Here is a 16,958-nt window from a genome sequence, read left to right on the forward strand (position 1 = left end):
AATATGAAGTCACCACTGACTGCAGAGCTGGAAGAGAAGCACATAGTCAGCTCTTTTGCAAGCCAGTGAGCTGCCCTTCGCACACAACTGGAACAGTAAGCAGCGCTGTCCCCAGAAAGCTACAGGAAGGTCATGGCTTTTGCACACGCTATGGGCAGCTTTGGGAAATGTCAGCTCTCACTTTGCCTTTTTCAAAGATTAGAAAGACTAGACTGACAGCAGCTGTCCCATTACGTGGATGGCCCTCTAGGCTGCTGCCAGGAAGGCTCCCTCAGAACGGTCCTGGGCTCCCCTTTGGAACACACCCCCTGTTGCCTTGCCTCAGGCTGGGACAGCCCCTGGAGCAGGCAAGGCTATTCCTTGCAGTCAATTCCTCAGGGAGCACTTCAGGTGGAACCATCCTGCAAGGAAGGATGGGTGTGTCGGTGCCATCGGCCTCTGCCTCTCACTTGGATTCGGCCAGTACTTTCCTCCCAAATTCCAGGAAATCGTAAATACCAAGGAATCTGCCCTTGCTGTGCCAAAAGCAGGCCCAGCTGGAAGGCAGAAGGCATCCCTAAAGAGATGGTGGAATGAGGGGGTGGAAAAGTACTGAGAGATAGGGGTGTGCCAGCTTCTGGTTGGGGAGAGACCATGCTTCCCAGCTGAGGTGTGGAAACGGGCCTTGCAGCTGAAGAGCAGGTGCCCTTGAGCTGGGCAGCTCTAGAGGGAAGAGTAGGAACAGATGTGGAGGAAAGGGGCCTTGTCCTAGCAAGCTCCTTGAGGACCTAAACAGCTTGCATGTATGTCTTGGAGTCTTTCTCTCAAGTACTTAACACTGGCTAAGCACAGACAGAACCAGCAGTCAAAAATTTGTTGAAAGAGAAATGAGACTTTTATTAGCCTGCAGGATGTTTTTCAATACTAAGGCAAAAAGTAAAATGTAGGGGCAAGTAAAATTAAGGCATAAAGAAGTATCTAAAGGCCCCGAGGGCTCACCCAGGACATACAGTGGAGGTCTTCTCTTCATATCAAGGGTATGAGGTAGGCAGGAGAGGCTGACTTGTTTCACGGAGTCAGGCCCTACCACATAGCCCAAGGGAGAACAGTTGTGAGGTCAGGCCAGGAGGGTTAGAATTTGCTAGTGTAGAGGGTCATAATCCACTTGGGCATACGGAGGAAGCCAGGCAAGTAGGAGGCCAGCCAGCCCATGGTGGAGACATGAGAGAGAACTGAGCTCAAAGACAAATAGTCTTGGACGGGGCGGCCTGTGGACCACAGGAAGAAGAGAAGGGTTACACTGTCATTTCCCACTCCTCAGACACCTCCGCCTAGGCTAAAGAGCCTGAGTGGGATGTGAGGGAGGAATGGGGAGAAAATGTGGGAGAAGGTGAAGTGAGCAGGGAACGGAGGAAGGGAGGTCCAGGCTGGCTGCTGGGCCAGAGCTCTTACCATCCACATCCCGAAGGCCATAGCGTCGAGCAAGGTCACAAGATGGCAGCACCTTCCCACTCAGGCTCAGGATATTGGGGTCTGTGGGCACAAATACAGCTGAGAAGGCATGGCAGTGATGCAGTGTGACAAGGTTTGGGCCCAGTGGGACAGGGCACCACTGAAACAGGCTTCGGTGCCCAGAATTCTTTCTTTCTATTCCTAGGCCTCTGACTCCTGGCTATACTTCCTGCGGCTCCCAAACCTCAAACTGGGCCCACATAGGGTCTCCAGAAGCCGGAGAAAAGAAGGGCATATTCCTCAACCACCTCCTGAGCCAGGACCCAGAACTGGCTACCACCACCCTGCAGATTCTCCATGCCCTTTCTTGTTACCACCTGCCCCCAACTGCTTTACCTGTTGCCAAAGCCACCACACATTTGCCACTCATTTCTGTGGTCTCTGCAGAGCTGAAATCAGATCTGAACTGAAACACAGGGGCAGAGAAGTTAAGGGTTAATTTCCAAGAGAACTGCCCGAATTTCTTTCCCACTTTTAGCTTCTATTCCAAGAGAGACAGGCCCTCCCTCATCACTGCACCTGCAGGACCCAGAATCTTAGAAGATGCTTGAGCCACTCTTCCCTACATCCAGGTACATCCTGTACCCTGGCACCAGGACCCACTGCCTTTCCTAAGTGGAAGGATCTTGGGATGTCAACTATGTCTGGACCTTCTAGGTTAGTTCAGGGCAGGGGTCACCAGCATGGGCTTCGGGGAAGGAAGCTTTTCCATTTATGGCATACATGACCTTGAGCAAGTTTCTAACCTTTCCAGGTTTCAGAATTGCCATCTGCAAAATGGAGATAATATCTCCTTTGCTGGATGAAAGGACATAATGTGTGTATGCTGCTCGGCCCTGCTCCTGCCACAGTAGGCACCTGGGTATTTCCTCTTTGTTACTGTCTTGTCATTGAGGATGGAGAGGCTGATTCCTTTGTGTTCCCTGCCTCCCTCGCCCTCCCCCTGCCAACCTGCTTCAACAGGGGATCATCAGCATTGTTGTTTTTCATCACAACCTCCTTCAGTAGTTCTGTCTGCACCAACCCTGGCCACAGAGACACATAGCTGACCCCGTGGCGCCGCAGCTCCTGGGCACAGTCAGCAGCCAGCCTGTCGCACTGTAGAAGGACAGAAGGCAGGGGAGAGCCAGGGCGCCCGGCCACATCACCTTCCTCCCCTGCCTTCCTTGCTTCTGCTGAGGATGCCCCAGCCCTTCTCAGAGGCCCTGTCTCAGCTGTCCACCTTCCCCAGTGTGCTGCCTACCCTGGCCACCCAAGGGGAGCCCAGGCAAAGGAACTGTTTATGAAGGGGCAGAGGGAGAGGTGGGGGCCAGTGGGCCTTACTACTCTGATCACTGGGGATCAGATCTCCTGAGCTATGGGTACCATCACTGTCTGATGCCTCCCTAACCCCTGTGCTCCTGGGTCCTCACCGCAGCTTTGCCAACACCATAGGGGACATTGAAGAGATACTGCAGCCCCCCAATGGAAGAGATGACCATGATGAGTCCCCGGCCAGCTGATACCATGAGCCGTGCTCCATACACTGAGCACAAGTAGTGACCTCTAGAAGGTGGGGCAAGGAAAGAGAAGGAATACATTATGTTCACTGCTGGCCTGGCTGCTATAGCCCTGGCAGCTTCCTCTGCCCTCTAGGGCTAGAGGCCACTTCCTGAGAGCAACAGTGGTAAAAGGAACCACCAATGGATGCGTGTAAAGGAAAAACTCAGTTTTCCATTCTCCTATGTAGGGAAAAACCAGCACACATATACTCGGTAACCAGAAAAACATTTCATTTGCATGGGAAACAGGTAGAGAGAATTATAGTTTCAAAAGGAAAGCCCAATCTAAGGTAATGCAAAGGAAAGGCACAGTAAATGTGTACGTGAGTGGGGGGAGAGGTGAGGACATGTTGGTGGGCTTCCCAGAGGCTCACAAAATGGCCTTTATCTTGGAAAATTCATCATGGCTCAGGGACCAAGGCCTGGGCCTCTGCCCAGGCTCAAAACTCTGACCTGCAAGAGATGAGGGAGTGGAAGGCGTCTCTTTGGAAGGCTAAGCATGTGGGCCATAATTGCCAATTATCAGCATTTTAGGTTTTCTTTTCTTGCTTCTTGGCTGACCATCCCTCTCTGTCCTCATAATCTTTCTTCTGCCTTGGAAATCACAACTGGATTCTAATCCTGCTTCCTTGGTATTTCCACAAGAAGCTGTGGGTGTTCTTAAAATGCTTTAGGCACAGATTTTCAGATAATCTCTTAGTTACTCCCACAGGTGGCTGATCACACCCCCATGGAATGCAGTTTCTGAGAGGGCACTACCGTTCCAACAATAAAAAAGAGACACAAGTGGTGCGTCATGCTAGGTGAACTCTTCGTGCTGTGTTTCATCTCACTCCCATGCAGATGTATGTGTAACTCTGATGTTGGAGTGCCCTTGCCTGTGGATCTGGAGTGAGGATGTGGAGGCTAACATGGCTGGCACTCACCCTCATTGACCTTCTCTTGATCTAAGACAAAAGAATTTCTTTTTTTTGGTTAATATCAACTACAGGTGGTGTGCATTATTCAAAGAGGGAGGCTTCCTTCCGATCACGCACTTGGATGTGCAGAGTGAGGCCGGAGAGAGGCCAAGAGCAAGTTCAGTTGTGTCAGTTCTGACAGAAACAAGGTAAAAGTCAATGTTCCCAGGTACAGATCCACCCAGATGGAAATTTTCCAGAGGTGTGAGACAAACGGGACAAAAAGGAGAAGAAAGAGATGGGGAGGTCAGAGCACAAGGGCGGGCATATGAGGAACGGTCCAGGCCCTCAGCTGAGTGAATGAGGGGAACCCAGACCCTGGGACAAAGGGAACACTTACCTGAGTCCAACATTGTTGATATCATCCCAGATGGAGGCAGGGCTTTCCCAGAATGCCTTCTTAGTGTTATTTATAATTGCCTGGAAGGCAAAGGGAGTGTTGTAAATTGGATGATCTAAAGGCAGGCAGGTATGAAGGGCTGGATAATGAAAGGGACATGAGTGGGGATAAGGACTCAGGACTCAGGGGTCAGAGGGGGAGGTTAGGGATGTGGAGCTGGAATCAAAGTGTATAGGGTACCAGGACCCCAGCGTAGGCGTTGTTGACCAGCACATCCAGACGCCCCTGCTGTTCCCGATCTACTTGCTCAAACAGGCTTTGCACTTCACTCTCCTGGCTTGAATCGCATACCACAGGCACACACTGGCCCCCTCGAGACTGTGCCTGGAGAGACAGAGGGGATATGAGCTTATAGTTGCACATGAGTGTGAGACATAAGGCAACCCTCTTCAACTCCCAGCTTGGGAGGAGCTGAGAAGGGGAGGGGGCACTGAGAAGGCAAAAGTAGGAATCAAAGCCAGCAGCTGAGGGAATATGGTGAGCAATACCGCCCTCTGGTGTCTGTTTGAGGAGTTTCAGGAATGCTAGGTCCTTTCTCTATAGAGGGAAACAGATTGGGATCTCAAGCTTAAAATCTACATTTACCGAGGCCTACCAGGTGCAAGTAGTTGTACACTCTTAGTGGAAGGCAAGGGACAAATAGGGAAGGGGGGATGCTCCTGGGAAAGGAATATCTCTCTTCTTCCTCATCCTTGGTCATTTCCAACGTTCACACCCTAAGATCCCACTCTGCACCGCTCACGTGTAACCTCTCCTCTGTCCCGGCCCTCTTACCCTCACATCACCAATGCTCCTGCCTAGTTACTGAAAAATCAAAAACTCTCAGGCATGAACTATTTCTACTTTCCGTTCTACCCCACCCTTCACAAATGAGTCCCCATCCTCTAACTTCAAAGGAAGAAGAAATACCTTATTCAGGACCAATCCTATTCTCCAGATCCATGCTCTAGTTCCCACCCTCTTACCTTCTTGCCTCCTAACTGCTCCCCCGTGCTCCCAGAGCATTCTGTGTCTGCCTCTGATTTCCTGCTGGGTCCTATCTTTCCAAAGCAGAAGTGACATCTTATTTATCTTGGTAACCCCAGTGCTTCACCCAGTGCCTAGCAAACCAAATATATTTTTTTAACTGAAATCCAGTAAAAAAAAAAAAAAAAAAGTCAAGTGAAAGTGTACAGCTCAATAAAGTCTTTCCTAAAATAAAGGAAAGCACAGGTCCACAACCCTTCAGCTGCAATTCCAAAATCCCTGAAGGTTTCAAACAGAAGGGTTTTTTTTTTTTCATAAAACTCACTTATTGGCAAAATTTGACCTGATCTGAAGTCATTTATGGGCTTCATTTATTCCAGTCTGAATAAATATTCACATTTCGTGGAGGAATATAATGGTTTCAGGTAAGGGATTAGTGGAAGGAGTGGTTAATGGGAAGGGCTACCTCAGGTGGTGTGTGTCCCACTTGTTCCACAGGAAGCACCCACCTCCTCAGCAGTGGCCCTCAGCGTGTCCATATGGCGGCCAGTGATGTAAACTGTGGCACCTGCCTGGCAGAGTTGCAAGGCGATGCCGCGGCCAATACCTCTGGAAGCACCGGTCACCACGCACACTTGGCCCTTCATGGGAGCTGCCATGACTCACATGCAAAGGGGGTAAAATCTGTGGAAGCAAAGACTTGCTCTGAGGGAAGCCTGCATCTTGTGTATGTGTGGAAGGGGGACCCGGATAGCGGGAGGGAGGAGGAGCCAACGTTGGGATCCTCTGAGAAGAGAAGTTTCAGAGCGGGACAACGGTGCAAATCCCAGGGCAAGGCTGTTCGTCCTTTTTGGCAGGCCAAGAAGTAAATAAGGGGGCTCGGTGGGGCTGTCCAGGGCTACCCACCTATAAGGACTCTCTGAAAGGGGTTGACCGGGTGGGGGGCGCTCAGCGCGGCAGCCCCTCAACGGCGGGTCCACGCAGCGTCCAGAGAGAGAGCTCTGGCCTCTGGCGTGGCCCTGTCGGGCTGAGCCCGGAGGGGCGGCTTTCGGGTCGGGGGTGAGAGCGGGGACCGGGCACGCAGGAGGGAGCTCGCGCCCTTTACCTGCGCTCCTGCAGTCCCGGCGCCGTCTAGCCGGCGAAGTCCTTGGACTCTAGGACTTTGATTCTGGCTGCGGGGGCGGGACCAGGTGACTGCAACTGGATCGGAGTGTGAGGCTGGGGTGCCAGCCCGCGTTCGCGTCCGGGATCAGCGGAGGGCTTGGAGGAGAGGGTCAGAGAGCACGGGAGGTGGCGCTGGGGCCAGGACTGGCGACTGGAGGCGGGGCGACCTGGGGACACACACACAGTCACCCGGCTAGGGGCTGTCGCCAATACCGTGACGTATATGCTGCGCGCCGAGCACGCCGGCCTTCCTAAACTCCGTCCGGACCCGGCACGCTCCTACGTGCGTGACGTTCCCCTGCGACTGGAGACGCTTTCGCGGACGGACACGTCCTTGAGCACTCATGGGACTGGGTCCGCGCTCCCTCCACAAGGCTGGGCGCCGGTTTCCAGCTGGTGACAAACGGGGGCGCGGGGCCAAGGGGTCGGGGCGCCCCCCACCAGGCTGCCAGCGGCCTCCGGACAGGAGCTCGGAGCCAGCCCCAGACGCGCACCCTCACCTGAGCCCCGAAGCTCTGGGGTATTTCCGCCAGGCGCTGTCAGCCCTGAAAGAGGCTCCTGAGACCGGAGAAGAGCGAGGTGGGGAGACTTCAGGGTGAGACTAGGAGAGGGATTCGCTGGACATAAGTTCTGGGATAGGCAGGAGAATTTTCATGGGTCCCCAGGGCATAGGGACTTAGTCTATGTCTCCCATATCCTCTTCATTGCTCCCCTCTCCCTCCTTTAGTTAACTAATGGAACATAACCATCCTCCTCTTAGTCTCTAAAATATTTCTTTTCTTGTCTGTTCAGAACTGATGGTGCACAATGTTTTGAAGGAAGTGGAAGCTGAGGCCCTAGCCTTGGCCACAAACAGGACTGGCAGTGAGATTATGCAGGAACTGCTGGGATTTAGTCCCCTGAAACCGCTGTGTCGAGTATGGGCTACTTTGCGCTCCAACTTCCGCTTTGTGGCCTGTCATCGATGCGGGGTGCATGTATTGCAAAGTGCTTTGCTGCAGCTGCCTCGATTGCTGGGGAGCCCTGCAGAGAAAGAGGAGGAGGACGTGGAAGAGGAGGAGGATGGCAAGGATGGTCCCTTGGAGACTCTGGAGGAGCTGGTTTTGGGACTAGCCTCCGAGGTGTGTGATGATTTTCTTTTCTACTGTGGAGACACACATGGCAGCTTCGTGGTCAGAACTCTGCTACAGGTGTTGGGAGGGACTCTTCTGGAGTCTGAGAGAGCCAGGCACCGTGGCTCTCAGTCATCTGGTAAGTATTACAAGAGGGAAGTGGATGTAGAGGAGAGGAGAGTTTAGGAAGTCCAGTAGAAGAGAGTAAGCAGAAGAGTAATTCTTGCTGACCTTAAAGAATTAGCAGAGAAATTAGGACAAGACTTAACAGGCCAAAGATTAGTGCACACAGAGGCCCAGACGTGAGGATACATAGGTGTGTTTGGGGGACAGCTAGTAGAATAGGCCAGGGGTAAGAGGTGATTCATGAGGAATGGGTGTCAAATTTTTTTTAAACCACAACTCACAGATTTTTTTTTTTTGTTTTGTTTTAAACATCACTGAACATGCGTTTGTGTATGTATACATATATTGGACTCAAGCAGAACTTTGAGAAGTTAATATATATACAACCCATTCTGATATTTTCTTTTCTGTTTTATTCTATTCTATTCTATTGAAAAATTGCTGGTTAAGATCCACTAAAGTGATTTTATGATGCATTTGTAGGCAGCGACCTACAGTTTGAAAAACTCTGGGAAATAAGGTTAGAGAGTTTAGATGAGGCCTTGAAGTCCTGAGAGTTTGGCCTATCTTCTACGGACCACTGGGGAGCTGTTGAAATTTCTTAGAAAAATTAAAACAGAAACGTAGTCTCTGTTTAGTCATCCAGATGAGAAGAGGTATTCAGATGTGTTCTGCATCTCCAAGCTGAATCCTTGCTCATCTATGGGATTATTCTCCCTCCTGAATGGTAGTTTGTGATCCCAGCACTGCACGTGTTCTTGGTCTTCTTTCAGAAGCACAAAGGGCCCCAGCTCGGGAAGGTAAGCCATCTGATTTTGAGGTCCCTGAAACCTTCTTGAATCGCCTTCAGGACCTGAGCTCCTGCTTTCTGAAGGACATTGCTGGTAAGAAGGGAAAAAGGAGGAGGGTCTAGGACCTGCTTTTCTGGAGGTGAACTGTCATCATCTGAGGCCCTTACTTCGATCAGTCTTATTCCTTTTCAAATCTGATCGGGTTTGATATTGCAAAGACTCTGTATAGAGCTTTTACGTCCAACGTCCCTGATACCTTTTGCTTGAGGTTTGAGGTTGTACAGGTTGTCTGGATTTTGGAAGAGCTGATTTTATTATTTCTGCCCTCTCCCTCAGTATTTATCACTGACAAGATCTCCAGCTTCTGCCTTCAAGTGGCCTTACAAATCTTACACCGCAAACTGCCCCAGTTTTGTGCTCAGCTCTGCAGTGCTGTGATTCGCTATCTGAGTAGCCGCAATTCCTCAGCAGATGGCAGGTATGGTCTAGGCCTCAGAGTCCACCAAAGTTGATGAGGCTGTGTGAAGTGAATGAAGTGATATGGATATTTTAGATGCAATAAAGGCTGCTTGATCACCTTCTCCTTGTCCCTAGCCCCCTACTGCTATTTCTGCGGGATCAGACGAGCTCCAGACTCCTGGAGCAAGTGCTGCTGGTGCTGGAGCCCCCGAGGCTCCAGAGCCTCTTTGAGGATCACTTCCAAGGGCAGCTGCAGACCCTGGCCGCACACCCCATTGCCAACTTCCCTTTGCAGCGTTTACTGGATGCTGTTACTACCCCTGAGCTGGTGAGTTGAGAGTGGGGCCGGATCTGTTTCTGTGCTCTGTTATTTCTGCTAGTTTTTGTTCATTGTGCCTTATTTTATTGTGTGCCTGCCTCTGCATCTCTGAGTGTGTGCTGGCCATTCCCCTTGAAGTTATTCCTGGGGGTTACTCAGAGCTTATGACGAAAGTGCCTTCTCAGAAAGGATTTGTTTTGGCTTCTCGGGTTCCAATACCAGCATGCGACTGGCTTAATCCAAATATGCAGCTTGAGGTTCCATGACCTGTGTTTGTGGTCAACTATCTGTAGCAATACAGAGTTGGGAGTTGGGGTAGAAGGGTAGATTTTTTTTTTTTTTTTTTTAAGATTTTATTTTTAAGTAATCTCTACACCAAATGTGGGGCTTGAACTCACAACCCAAGATCAAGAGCTGTGTGCTCTGCTGACGGAGATAGCTAGGTGCCCCTAGAAGGGCAGATTTAATTCCAGTATCCCCTTATCTTGAAAGTGTGGCCATTTAAAGTATTGCTGCTTCCCTCATGTGAGGCTGCACCTCTAAGACTGCCCCTTGTCCTAGACTTCATCTGGCCAAACCCAAATCCTGATATTGGCCGTGCTTATCTAGCACTTCTAGTTGTTTTCAGCAGGAAGATTTCTCTGAATAACTCAGTCCACTGTTACAGAATGCCAAAGATTCCTCATTCTGTGCCTCCCCTCAGCTGTCCCCCGTGTTTGAGGAGCTGAGCCCTGCCCTGGAAGCTGTGCTGGCTCAAGGTCACCCGGGGGTGGTCATTGCCCTGGTGGGGGCCTGCCGCAGAGTTGGGGCCCACCAAGCCCGGGTCCTGCAGCTGTTGTTGGAGGTGAGTAGGTGTTGCCCCCAACCTGGTTATGCCCTCAGTTCAAATTCCACCTGTTAGGACCTCTCTAATCTTCAGTGGTTGTATCTCTGGACTCAAGAGGCCTAATGTCCAAGGAGTTCACAGATCCAGGGAGAAATGAGGCCAAACCCATCTCATAGCCCTGGAATGAAAATTGTCTCCCAGAACTAAGAGAGCAGTTTATTTAAGGAATAAATGTTTATTCAACCCCTGTTATGTGTATAGGGGCTGGGGATACAGCAAGGCAGATGAGATCCTGCCCTTATTCAGCTTACATTCTCATATCTCCTGAATGCTTTCCTCTGTCTAGAGAGTCGGGGTTAGGGATGAGGTAGCTCTCCGATTCATCATGTTTTGTCTTCTCCTCTAGGCATTCCACTGTGCGGTGCCCCCTTCCCGGCAAGTGGCTTGTGTGCCTCTCTTTGCCACTTTGACGGCTTATGAGGTATACTATAGACTGGCAGAGGAGGAAGGGGCAGTGCCCGCAGAGCACCAGGTGAGGTAGGAGAGGGGCCAAGTCAGTGACTAATTGGGGCCAGGGTTTAAAAAGTCCTTCACCCTTGTGGTGAGGGTGTGGGGATCTCTGGCTTCATCCAGGTGGGGGTGGCACTTTGGTGGCTGCCTCCTAAATCCCTGTTTCTGTCCTACCAGGTGGAAATGGCCACGGCCAGAGCTCTGGGGGAAGTGACAGTCCTTGGGTCTCTTCTGCTTCAGCATCTGCTGCACTTCTCTAGCCCTGGTATCGTACTTCGAAGTCTGGGTGCCTTGACAGGACCACAACTTCTGACTCTCGCCCAGAACCCTGCTGGCTCCCATGTGCTTGATGCTGTCCTGACCAGCCCCTCCGTGACGCGCAAGCAGCGTCGCCGTGTGCTGAAGACCCTAAAGGTTCTGGTTTCTGCTTTGATTCCCCCACCAACATCCATTTAAGAGAACATGAGCTTGCCCTGAGACTGTCCTTCAGAATCAGAGAGGATATATCGTTCCCAGACTCTTTCGACTCAGCCCATAAACTTCTGAAACTTCACTTCCCCGTTGCCCTCCCCAGTGCACTTTTGTGGAATGCCCTAGAGGGACCTACCTTGCTTGTTTCACTGCAGGGACAATACGTGGCTCTGGCCTGTAGTCGTCATGGCAGCCGAGTGCTAGATGCCATCTGGAGTGGAGCAGCCTTGGGGGCCCGGAAGGAAATTGCTGCCGAGCTGGGTGAGTACCTGCACCTCTCTCTAACCTTTCCAAACTTCCCTCACTCCAGATGGCTGAGTGGCTGGTGAGGGGACTTAAATACAGCAGAGACTTCAGTTCAAAAGGGTGGTGTTGGCCATGGGTTCTTAGCAGTCTGCCCTCCTTTCCTCTGCTGATTATGCAGCCCTGTGCTCCCGCCCTCTCCTGGCTTCCGTTCTTTGGAGACTGAGGTATTATCCCTGAGGCCAACCCAGGGCCCAGGGAAAATGGAAGGACCTTCACCCAGGGAGTGTCGCTTTGAGCATGGGGGGTGACTGCATGATGATACTGAACATGAGTGATTCCCTTTGCAGGGGAGCGGAACCAGGAGCTGATTAGAGACCCTTTTGGCCACCATGTGGCTCGAAATGTGGCCCTGACTACTTTCCTGAAGCGCCGAGAGGCTTGGGAACAGCAGCAGGGGGCAGTGGCCAAGCGGAGGAGGGCTTTGAACTCAATACTTGAAGACTGAGGCCTTTGGACCTGGGACTGGGTGATGGGGAGGGTAGCGGGAGTATCTGTCCTGTCCCCTTCTTAGTTTAAGTTGGAATCAAAAGTCTTATTAATAAACATTTTTATATTTTTATTGAAAATGTTTTTGTTATTTTGGGGAAAAGGGTATAAAGAAATAGAGATCTCAAGGTAAAATCAGAAAGGGCTGAATTCAGTGCACTAGGAAGCTTAGGGACAGGAGGAGTTGCAAGGAATCTAGATGTAGCAATGATCAGGGTGGGGTCAAGATACTTGGGGACAGGCTTGTGGCCTTTTGGGGTAAGTGGGATGCTGGAAAGATGGCTAGGAAGGGACAGCATTCTTCAGGAAAGGGTATAGGCTAGGGGTGTAAGGCGTTATGCTGATGGGGCCTGTCACAATGGGGTCAGAAGGCATTGGGGAAATCAGGTGAGTTACCTAATCTGCACTGTCTTCAGATCTCCAAAGCTGATGCTGTCACAATCCTCACAGTGTGTCTCTTGGAATGAATCTAGGGGCAGAAAGCAGCTTGGAGCCCCTTCTCAGTAGGGATGAAGGCGACCCTGCCGCTGCCAATGCCATTGTTCGGCCCCTTCTATTAAATGGCGAAGGCTGGAGGAAATTCCCAGCAACATATGGCCCAGCCCTTGCAGCAGTGCAGAGGTCCAACGGAGGAACTCCCTGAAGGGCAGAGACAAGATGAAGTCGGATGGGTGGGGGAACGTGGGAGGAGGCTATAGAGGGGGTTTTCCACAAAGGAGAGATTATGGATAGGGGAGTATAGAAGAAGGAATTAAGGGCGCTGCAACTGTAAGGGGATGAGGAAATACGATATGTTGGTCTCTGACCTGAGTACTTTCTTTGGGCCGAGTCCTTGAAAGTCACAACTCATGGAGTAGAGCCCATAGAATGTGGCTTTGATATTGAGGCTGCCAAAGAGGTCTCGAGGGTTTTGCTTGTATACATCAAAGGTGATACGGGCGATGTCCTTGCTGTGCTTGGGCTTCTCCCGGCCCAGGCCGTATGACAGCACCCCACTCTGTAGGGTACACTCATCAGTGCCACGCACCCTCACACCCTGACACCCATGGTGTGCACTGGGCACACAGTTCCCCACCAGCACTGGGTCAGACCCACCCTTGCCTGGACTCTTTGTCCCCTGTATGGTGTCCTTGGCAACTCCTTACCTCTCCCAGCGTCTCTGCCCCCAAGATCACGGTTGGGCTAGAGAAGCTTGGGAGAGATATAAAGGATTGGTGGCCTACAGCAAGCTCCACTATGGGCCTCTCACCCTGCTGGGGGTCCAGCTCTGCCCATACTCCAGCACCATCAGGCATGTGTCATCCTCCAAAAGCTGGAAGAAGTCCTCACTCTCCACGGCGGTTCCATCCTCCTCCAGCACCAGTGTTAGCATTCCACTCAGCAGCAGGGCCTCCAGTGCCTGCCCAGCCACAGGAAGCAGGAGGGAAGGGGCAGGGCTTATCCATGCCCCTCCCTCTCCAGCTGCCCCACATCCACTGGTTGGCTCTGGATGCTGGTTGACACCCCAACTCTACTTCCTGGGAAACTGCCCTTCTTCAAATGGCTCCAGCTCTTGGTGCTTAGTTGCTGGGGGACCCTCGCTAAGGGCTGACTTTTTTTAACCTAGTTGCTCCTCTGTCATTGTCCTCTTTCCCTGTTACCCTCTGAGCCAATCCTAGTGGTTTGGAATGGAAAAACTAGTCAGGTTCTCTTGAGGTCCATCCTTCTGTCTTCTCTCCAGTGTCTTACCTCACTGTCCCCCACTCTCAGAGAACTGTTTTCAGTAACAATGACCCTTAGCCTTTTTGAGTCTTCACTAGTGCCAGGTATCTATGTAGACTTTACATACATGTCCTCTTTGACTCCTTTCCACAACCCTAGGAGAAAGGTGTAACATTATTCCCTTTTTGTAGATCAAGAAACTAAAGTTTTGATAGGCTGAACAACTTCCTACAGTGTGACACTAGCAAGTGGTAGGATCTGGACTTGAACTTGACTTGTCATATGAGTCACCATTCCATACTGACTTCTGAATGCCATTCCCCCAACCCTCCCTAGCTATTCCTCCTCCTACCCCCTGGAAAAGAAATAACCTAAATACAGCATTGGTCATTGGGCTGAACCGTGCCCCCCTCCCCTACTTTAGCCCTCAGAGGGAGGAGCAGCCATGTAACTAACCTCAGCCTTTCTGCTCACTCACTGTAAGTTCTCACTCTTCTCTAGCCCCTGTAGTAGGAACTTAGGGATTTGGCTCACTTACCTTGTCTAGCAGTTCCTGGCGGGTGGCAGCTGTCAGACCTTTCCGGGTGGTTCGCTTGTGATCACAGACACGGAAAGGTCGCTGGGGTGGTGGAGGTGAAGTCCAGACTTTCCTGCCAAACTCAGAGCTCATACTGGATACTGACCTGGTAGTTGGGAAGAAAGGTCAAGAAGTGAGGAGTTTGGTGAATGCAGTAGGGATGATGGGGTGGGGTGCCTGGGGAGTTAGGGAGGGATCTAGGTTTGCAGATCAGAGTAGCCTAGGGAGAGACCATGGAGTGTGGGTGGTGAGTGGTGGTTCCATAGCTGGACAAGCCCATTGTGGAAAGTGGGGGCAGGGAAGAGAAGGGGTGAGTATCAGAGTCTCCTGGGGGCCGAATGGAATTTTGTTGCCATGCCCTATCCTCAGAGTTGGAGGGTAGAAAGGAGGGTTAAAAATCACCTGAGCAGGCCGCTGGGGTTCAGGGCTGAGAGGTACTCCATGGTGGAGGGAAGGAGCAGGGGAGTTGCCTCTCCCACTGAGTTCTGGGCTGTGTGGTTCTCTGCTGTGCTGGGGCTGAAATGGTGGTGTTTTCAGCTACACAGCTGGGATCTCAGCTCCAGTGAAGTGAGAGATGAGTCAACCCGGACTCTGGTCCCCCCTGCCTGGCCAGTAAGAAGGGCAAAGTCCAAGGGGAGGGAGAGAAGGAGGGGCCTAGATGGGATAGTGGAGGAGAGATTGAGGCCCAGAGTTGCCCACAAAAGTCATGAGGCTTTTGTGCGTGTGTGCGTGTGTGTGTGTGTGTGTGTGTCTGTCTGTCTGTCTGTCTGTCTGATGGCAGTGTGTGCTGAGGATAAATGGGAACTATGTAAGGATGGAATGTGGTCTCTGGTGTTTTTCTTTCTATGGAGAGAATTTCTAGGAATAGTTCCTGGCTCCCAACCCTAGAGAAGCTGCATTATACATGATTTGCACTGTACTTGCTGCCACCTACTGTGAAAGTCATAAACTGCAGCATTAGGAAAGGGGAAGCCAGGCTGCGGGTGGAATCATGGGCAGAACTTGGAGGAAATGAAGGGTGAGACAGTGTGCCAGGGTGGCGTGTGAGGAGAGGATGGATCCTGCTCCCTGGATCCAGGATCACCAGGATCCTGTCTGGGACCCTGGCCTTCCTGCTTTCCTGCTTCTTCTTCTGTCTAGGGGAGGGGCCGGCTCAACATTTCTCTGGCTTCAATCTCCAGAACTGCTCACTTCAGCTACACTACATTAGTCACTTTCTCTCTCACCTTTCTCTTTTGGCCACTGAATCAGTGTGAAGGAGATGTGAAGGGGAAGGGGGTTGTCTTTTGATGGCATCAAGACTGGCTTTGGGTGCCCTGAGTCCCATCTCTGATTTCAGCTATAGTTGTGGATAGTTGTATGGCAGCTCAGACTCTCACTAAGACTGAACCCCTCACATGAGTGTCAATCTCTGCTTTCCTGCCTAGGTGTTTGAGGCTGCGGCAGCCCACTCAGCCTCCTGACACGTATAGGCTGCAAGTGTGTATAATGCCTCTAGGACAGCCCTCAAACAGTGAAGAAGGCAAGCTGGGCATCAGTGCCCCAGTCTTCTGTCTTTCTGGAAGGCATTCTGTGTAATTCTGAGAGCTTCCTAATCCTTACTGAAGAGACTCAATAACACACTTATTTGGCTCTCTTTTTCCCTCTCCTCCCCTGCTCCCTCACTTCTACTTCCTGAGCTGACTTCCCAGATGCAGAATTACCTGTACCCATGCTAATTCAGGCTGTGCTTTGGAAGTAACCCAAACTGAGACAATACTGGTGTCCTGGCTCCCAAGGAGTGCCCAGTTCTAGCTGGTAACTGGGCAGGGGTCTTTCCCCTTAGCTCAACTTTATCAGTGTACTAGGTCCCCCTCAAATTTCTGCATTTCCAGGCTTTGCCTGATCTCTTCACCCAGAGAAGGCTTCTTTTCAGTATGTCTCTACCAATGCATCCTTTCCTACCTTCTTATCTCGTAGCTCCGTAGGATGGTCTCTTTGTGATTGTGTGTTATGATTCCTCAAAGAGCTGATAAGTCCCTTGTACCTCCAATGCATCCCCCAGAACTCAGCACTGTGACTGAAAGCTGTCATTGGTAGCCCTTTGAGAGCCCTGGGAGTAGAAAGAATGGAGCAGAGCATAAGGTAAGAGATGAGAGTGATGTGGGTGCATAAGGCAAGCTAAAGGCAGAGCACAAACTAACAACTCCCCTGCCCCCAGGTGGGATACGTGTGATATTCCTCAGGCACTCCTAGCTGTGCAAGAACAAAGATAAGAACAGAAAACAATGGTTAAACTGATAGAGATCACAGGACCTGAGTCTCCATCAGTTTACAAATATCTTAGTAAATTACAAGAAAAGGGCAATCTCATCAATAGTCCAATCTCCGGGAGCTCCCTACTGTCTTAATGATAATACTTTGCTAGAGGGCAAAACAGCCTTAGCTTGGCAATAGCTAGGCCCCCAACAATCTGTAACTCCTCTTTAGCATATGGAAATCCCTTCAAGAAACTTCCTCTTGACTTTATCTCCTTCAGCTCCACAGTATATAAAGGATCACCCCCTCACACTTATAAACTGCTCTTCCTGCCCACAGGTTCTGTCCCCATGCTTTAATAAAGTCACCTTTTTGTACGAAGGACATCTTCAAGAATTCTTTCTTGGCCGTTGGCTCTGGACATCACCCCCATAACCTCAAAACCTCATCAAGAGGAGTAGGTAGCAGGCTGAAGAAAAAGAGGGCTCAGCAGGATCAGAAGTCAGGAAATAGGT

At 51.0% G+C, this 16,958-nt stretch overlaps 3 protein-coding genes across 7 annotated transcripts; 1 reads left to right on the top strand and 2 right to left on the bottom strand.

Moving 5' to 3' along the window:
* Window positions 1–851: 851 nt before the first annotated feature.
* Window positions 852–6,748, bottom strand: DHRS1 (dehydrogenase/reductase 1). Of its 2 annotated transcripts, none has more exons than XM_043555922.1 (9): window positions 6,463–6,748; window positions 5,867–6,041; window positions 4,572–4,715; window positions 4,332–4,411; window positions 2,904–3,036; window positions 2,443–2,589; window positions 1,828–1,897; window positions 1,432–1,512; window positions 852–1,247 (listed from the first exon to the last, which is right to left on the bottom strand). In XM_043555922.1, the coding sequence occupies exons 2-9, from the start codon at window positions 6,014–6,016 to the stop codon at window positions 1,111–1,113; spliced, it is 942 nt and encodes a 313-aa protein (XP_043411857.1). In that variant the 5' UTR covers window positions 6,017–6,041; window positions 6,463–6,748; the 3' UTR covers window positions 852–1,110. The 2 variants fall into 2 exon arrangements, with proteins under 2 accessions (XP_043411857.1, XP_043411856.1); XM_043555921.1 differs by having other exon boundaries at window positions 6,264–6,711.
* Window positions 6,746–12,003, top strand: NOP9 (NOP9 nucleolar protein). Of its 2 annotated transcripts, none has more exons than XM_043555911.1 (10): window positions 6,746–7,100; window positions 7,314–7,772; window positions 8,533–8,643; window positions 8,887–9,028; window positions 9,145–9,337; window positions 10,032–10,172; window positions 10,561–10,686; window positions 10,842–11,078; window positions 11,291–11,396; window positions 11,729–12,003. In XM_043555911.1, the coding sequence occupies exons 1-10, from the start codon at window positions 6,866–6,868 to the stop codon at window positions 11,884–11,886; spliced, it is 1,908 nt and encodes a 635-aa protein (XP_043411846.1). In that variant the 5' UTR covers window positions 6,746–6,865; the 3' UTR covers window positions 11,887–12,003. The 2 variants fall into 2 exon arrangements, with proteins under 2 accessions (XP_043411846.1, XP_043411847.1); XM_043555912.1 differs by having other exon boundaries at window positions 7,001–7,116.
* On the bottom strand, window positions 11,983–16,914 carry CIDEB (cell death inducing DFFA like effector b). 3 transcript variants are annotated; one of them, XM_043555924.1, is made up of 6 exons: window positions 16,812–16,914; window positions 16,150–16,297; window positions 14,167–14,311; window positions 13,177–13,326; window positions 12,734–12,924; window positions 11,983–12,566 (listed from the first exon to the last, which is right to left on the bottom strand). In XM_043555924.1, exons 3-6 carry the CDS (start codon window positions 14,296–14,298, stop codon window positions 12,428–12,430), a joined length of 612 nt encoding a protein of 203 aa, XP_043411859.1. In that variant the 5' UTR covers window positions 14,299–14,311; window positions 16,150–16,297; window positions 16,812–16,914; the 3' UTR covers window positions 11,983–12,427. The 3 variants fall into 3 exon arrangements, with proteins under 3 accessions (XP_043411859.1, XP_043411860.1, XP_043411858.1); XM_043555925.1 differs by lacking the exons at window positions 16,150–16,297; window positions 16,812–16,914 and adding an exon at window positions 14,608–14,819 and having other exon boundaries at window positions 11,983–12,396; XM_043555923.1 differs by lacking the exons at window positions 16,150–16,297; window positions 16,812–16,914 and adding an exon at window positions 14,608–14,817.
* Between the last annotated feature and the right edge of the window lie 44 nt (window positions 16,915–16,958).

This window comes from Prionailurus bengalensis, chromosome B3 (genome assembly GCF_016509475.1).
Source record: "Prionailurus bengalensis isolate Pbe53 chromosome B3, Fcat_Pben_1.1_paternal_pri, whole genome shotgun sequence".
In the NCBI taxonomy this organism is placed as follows: domain Eukaryota; kingdom Metazoa; phylum Chordata; class Mammalia; order Carnivora; family Felidae; genus Prionailurus; species Prionailurus bengalensis.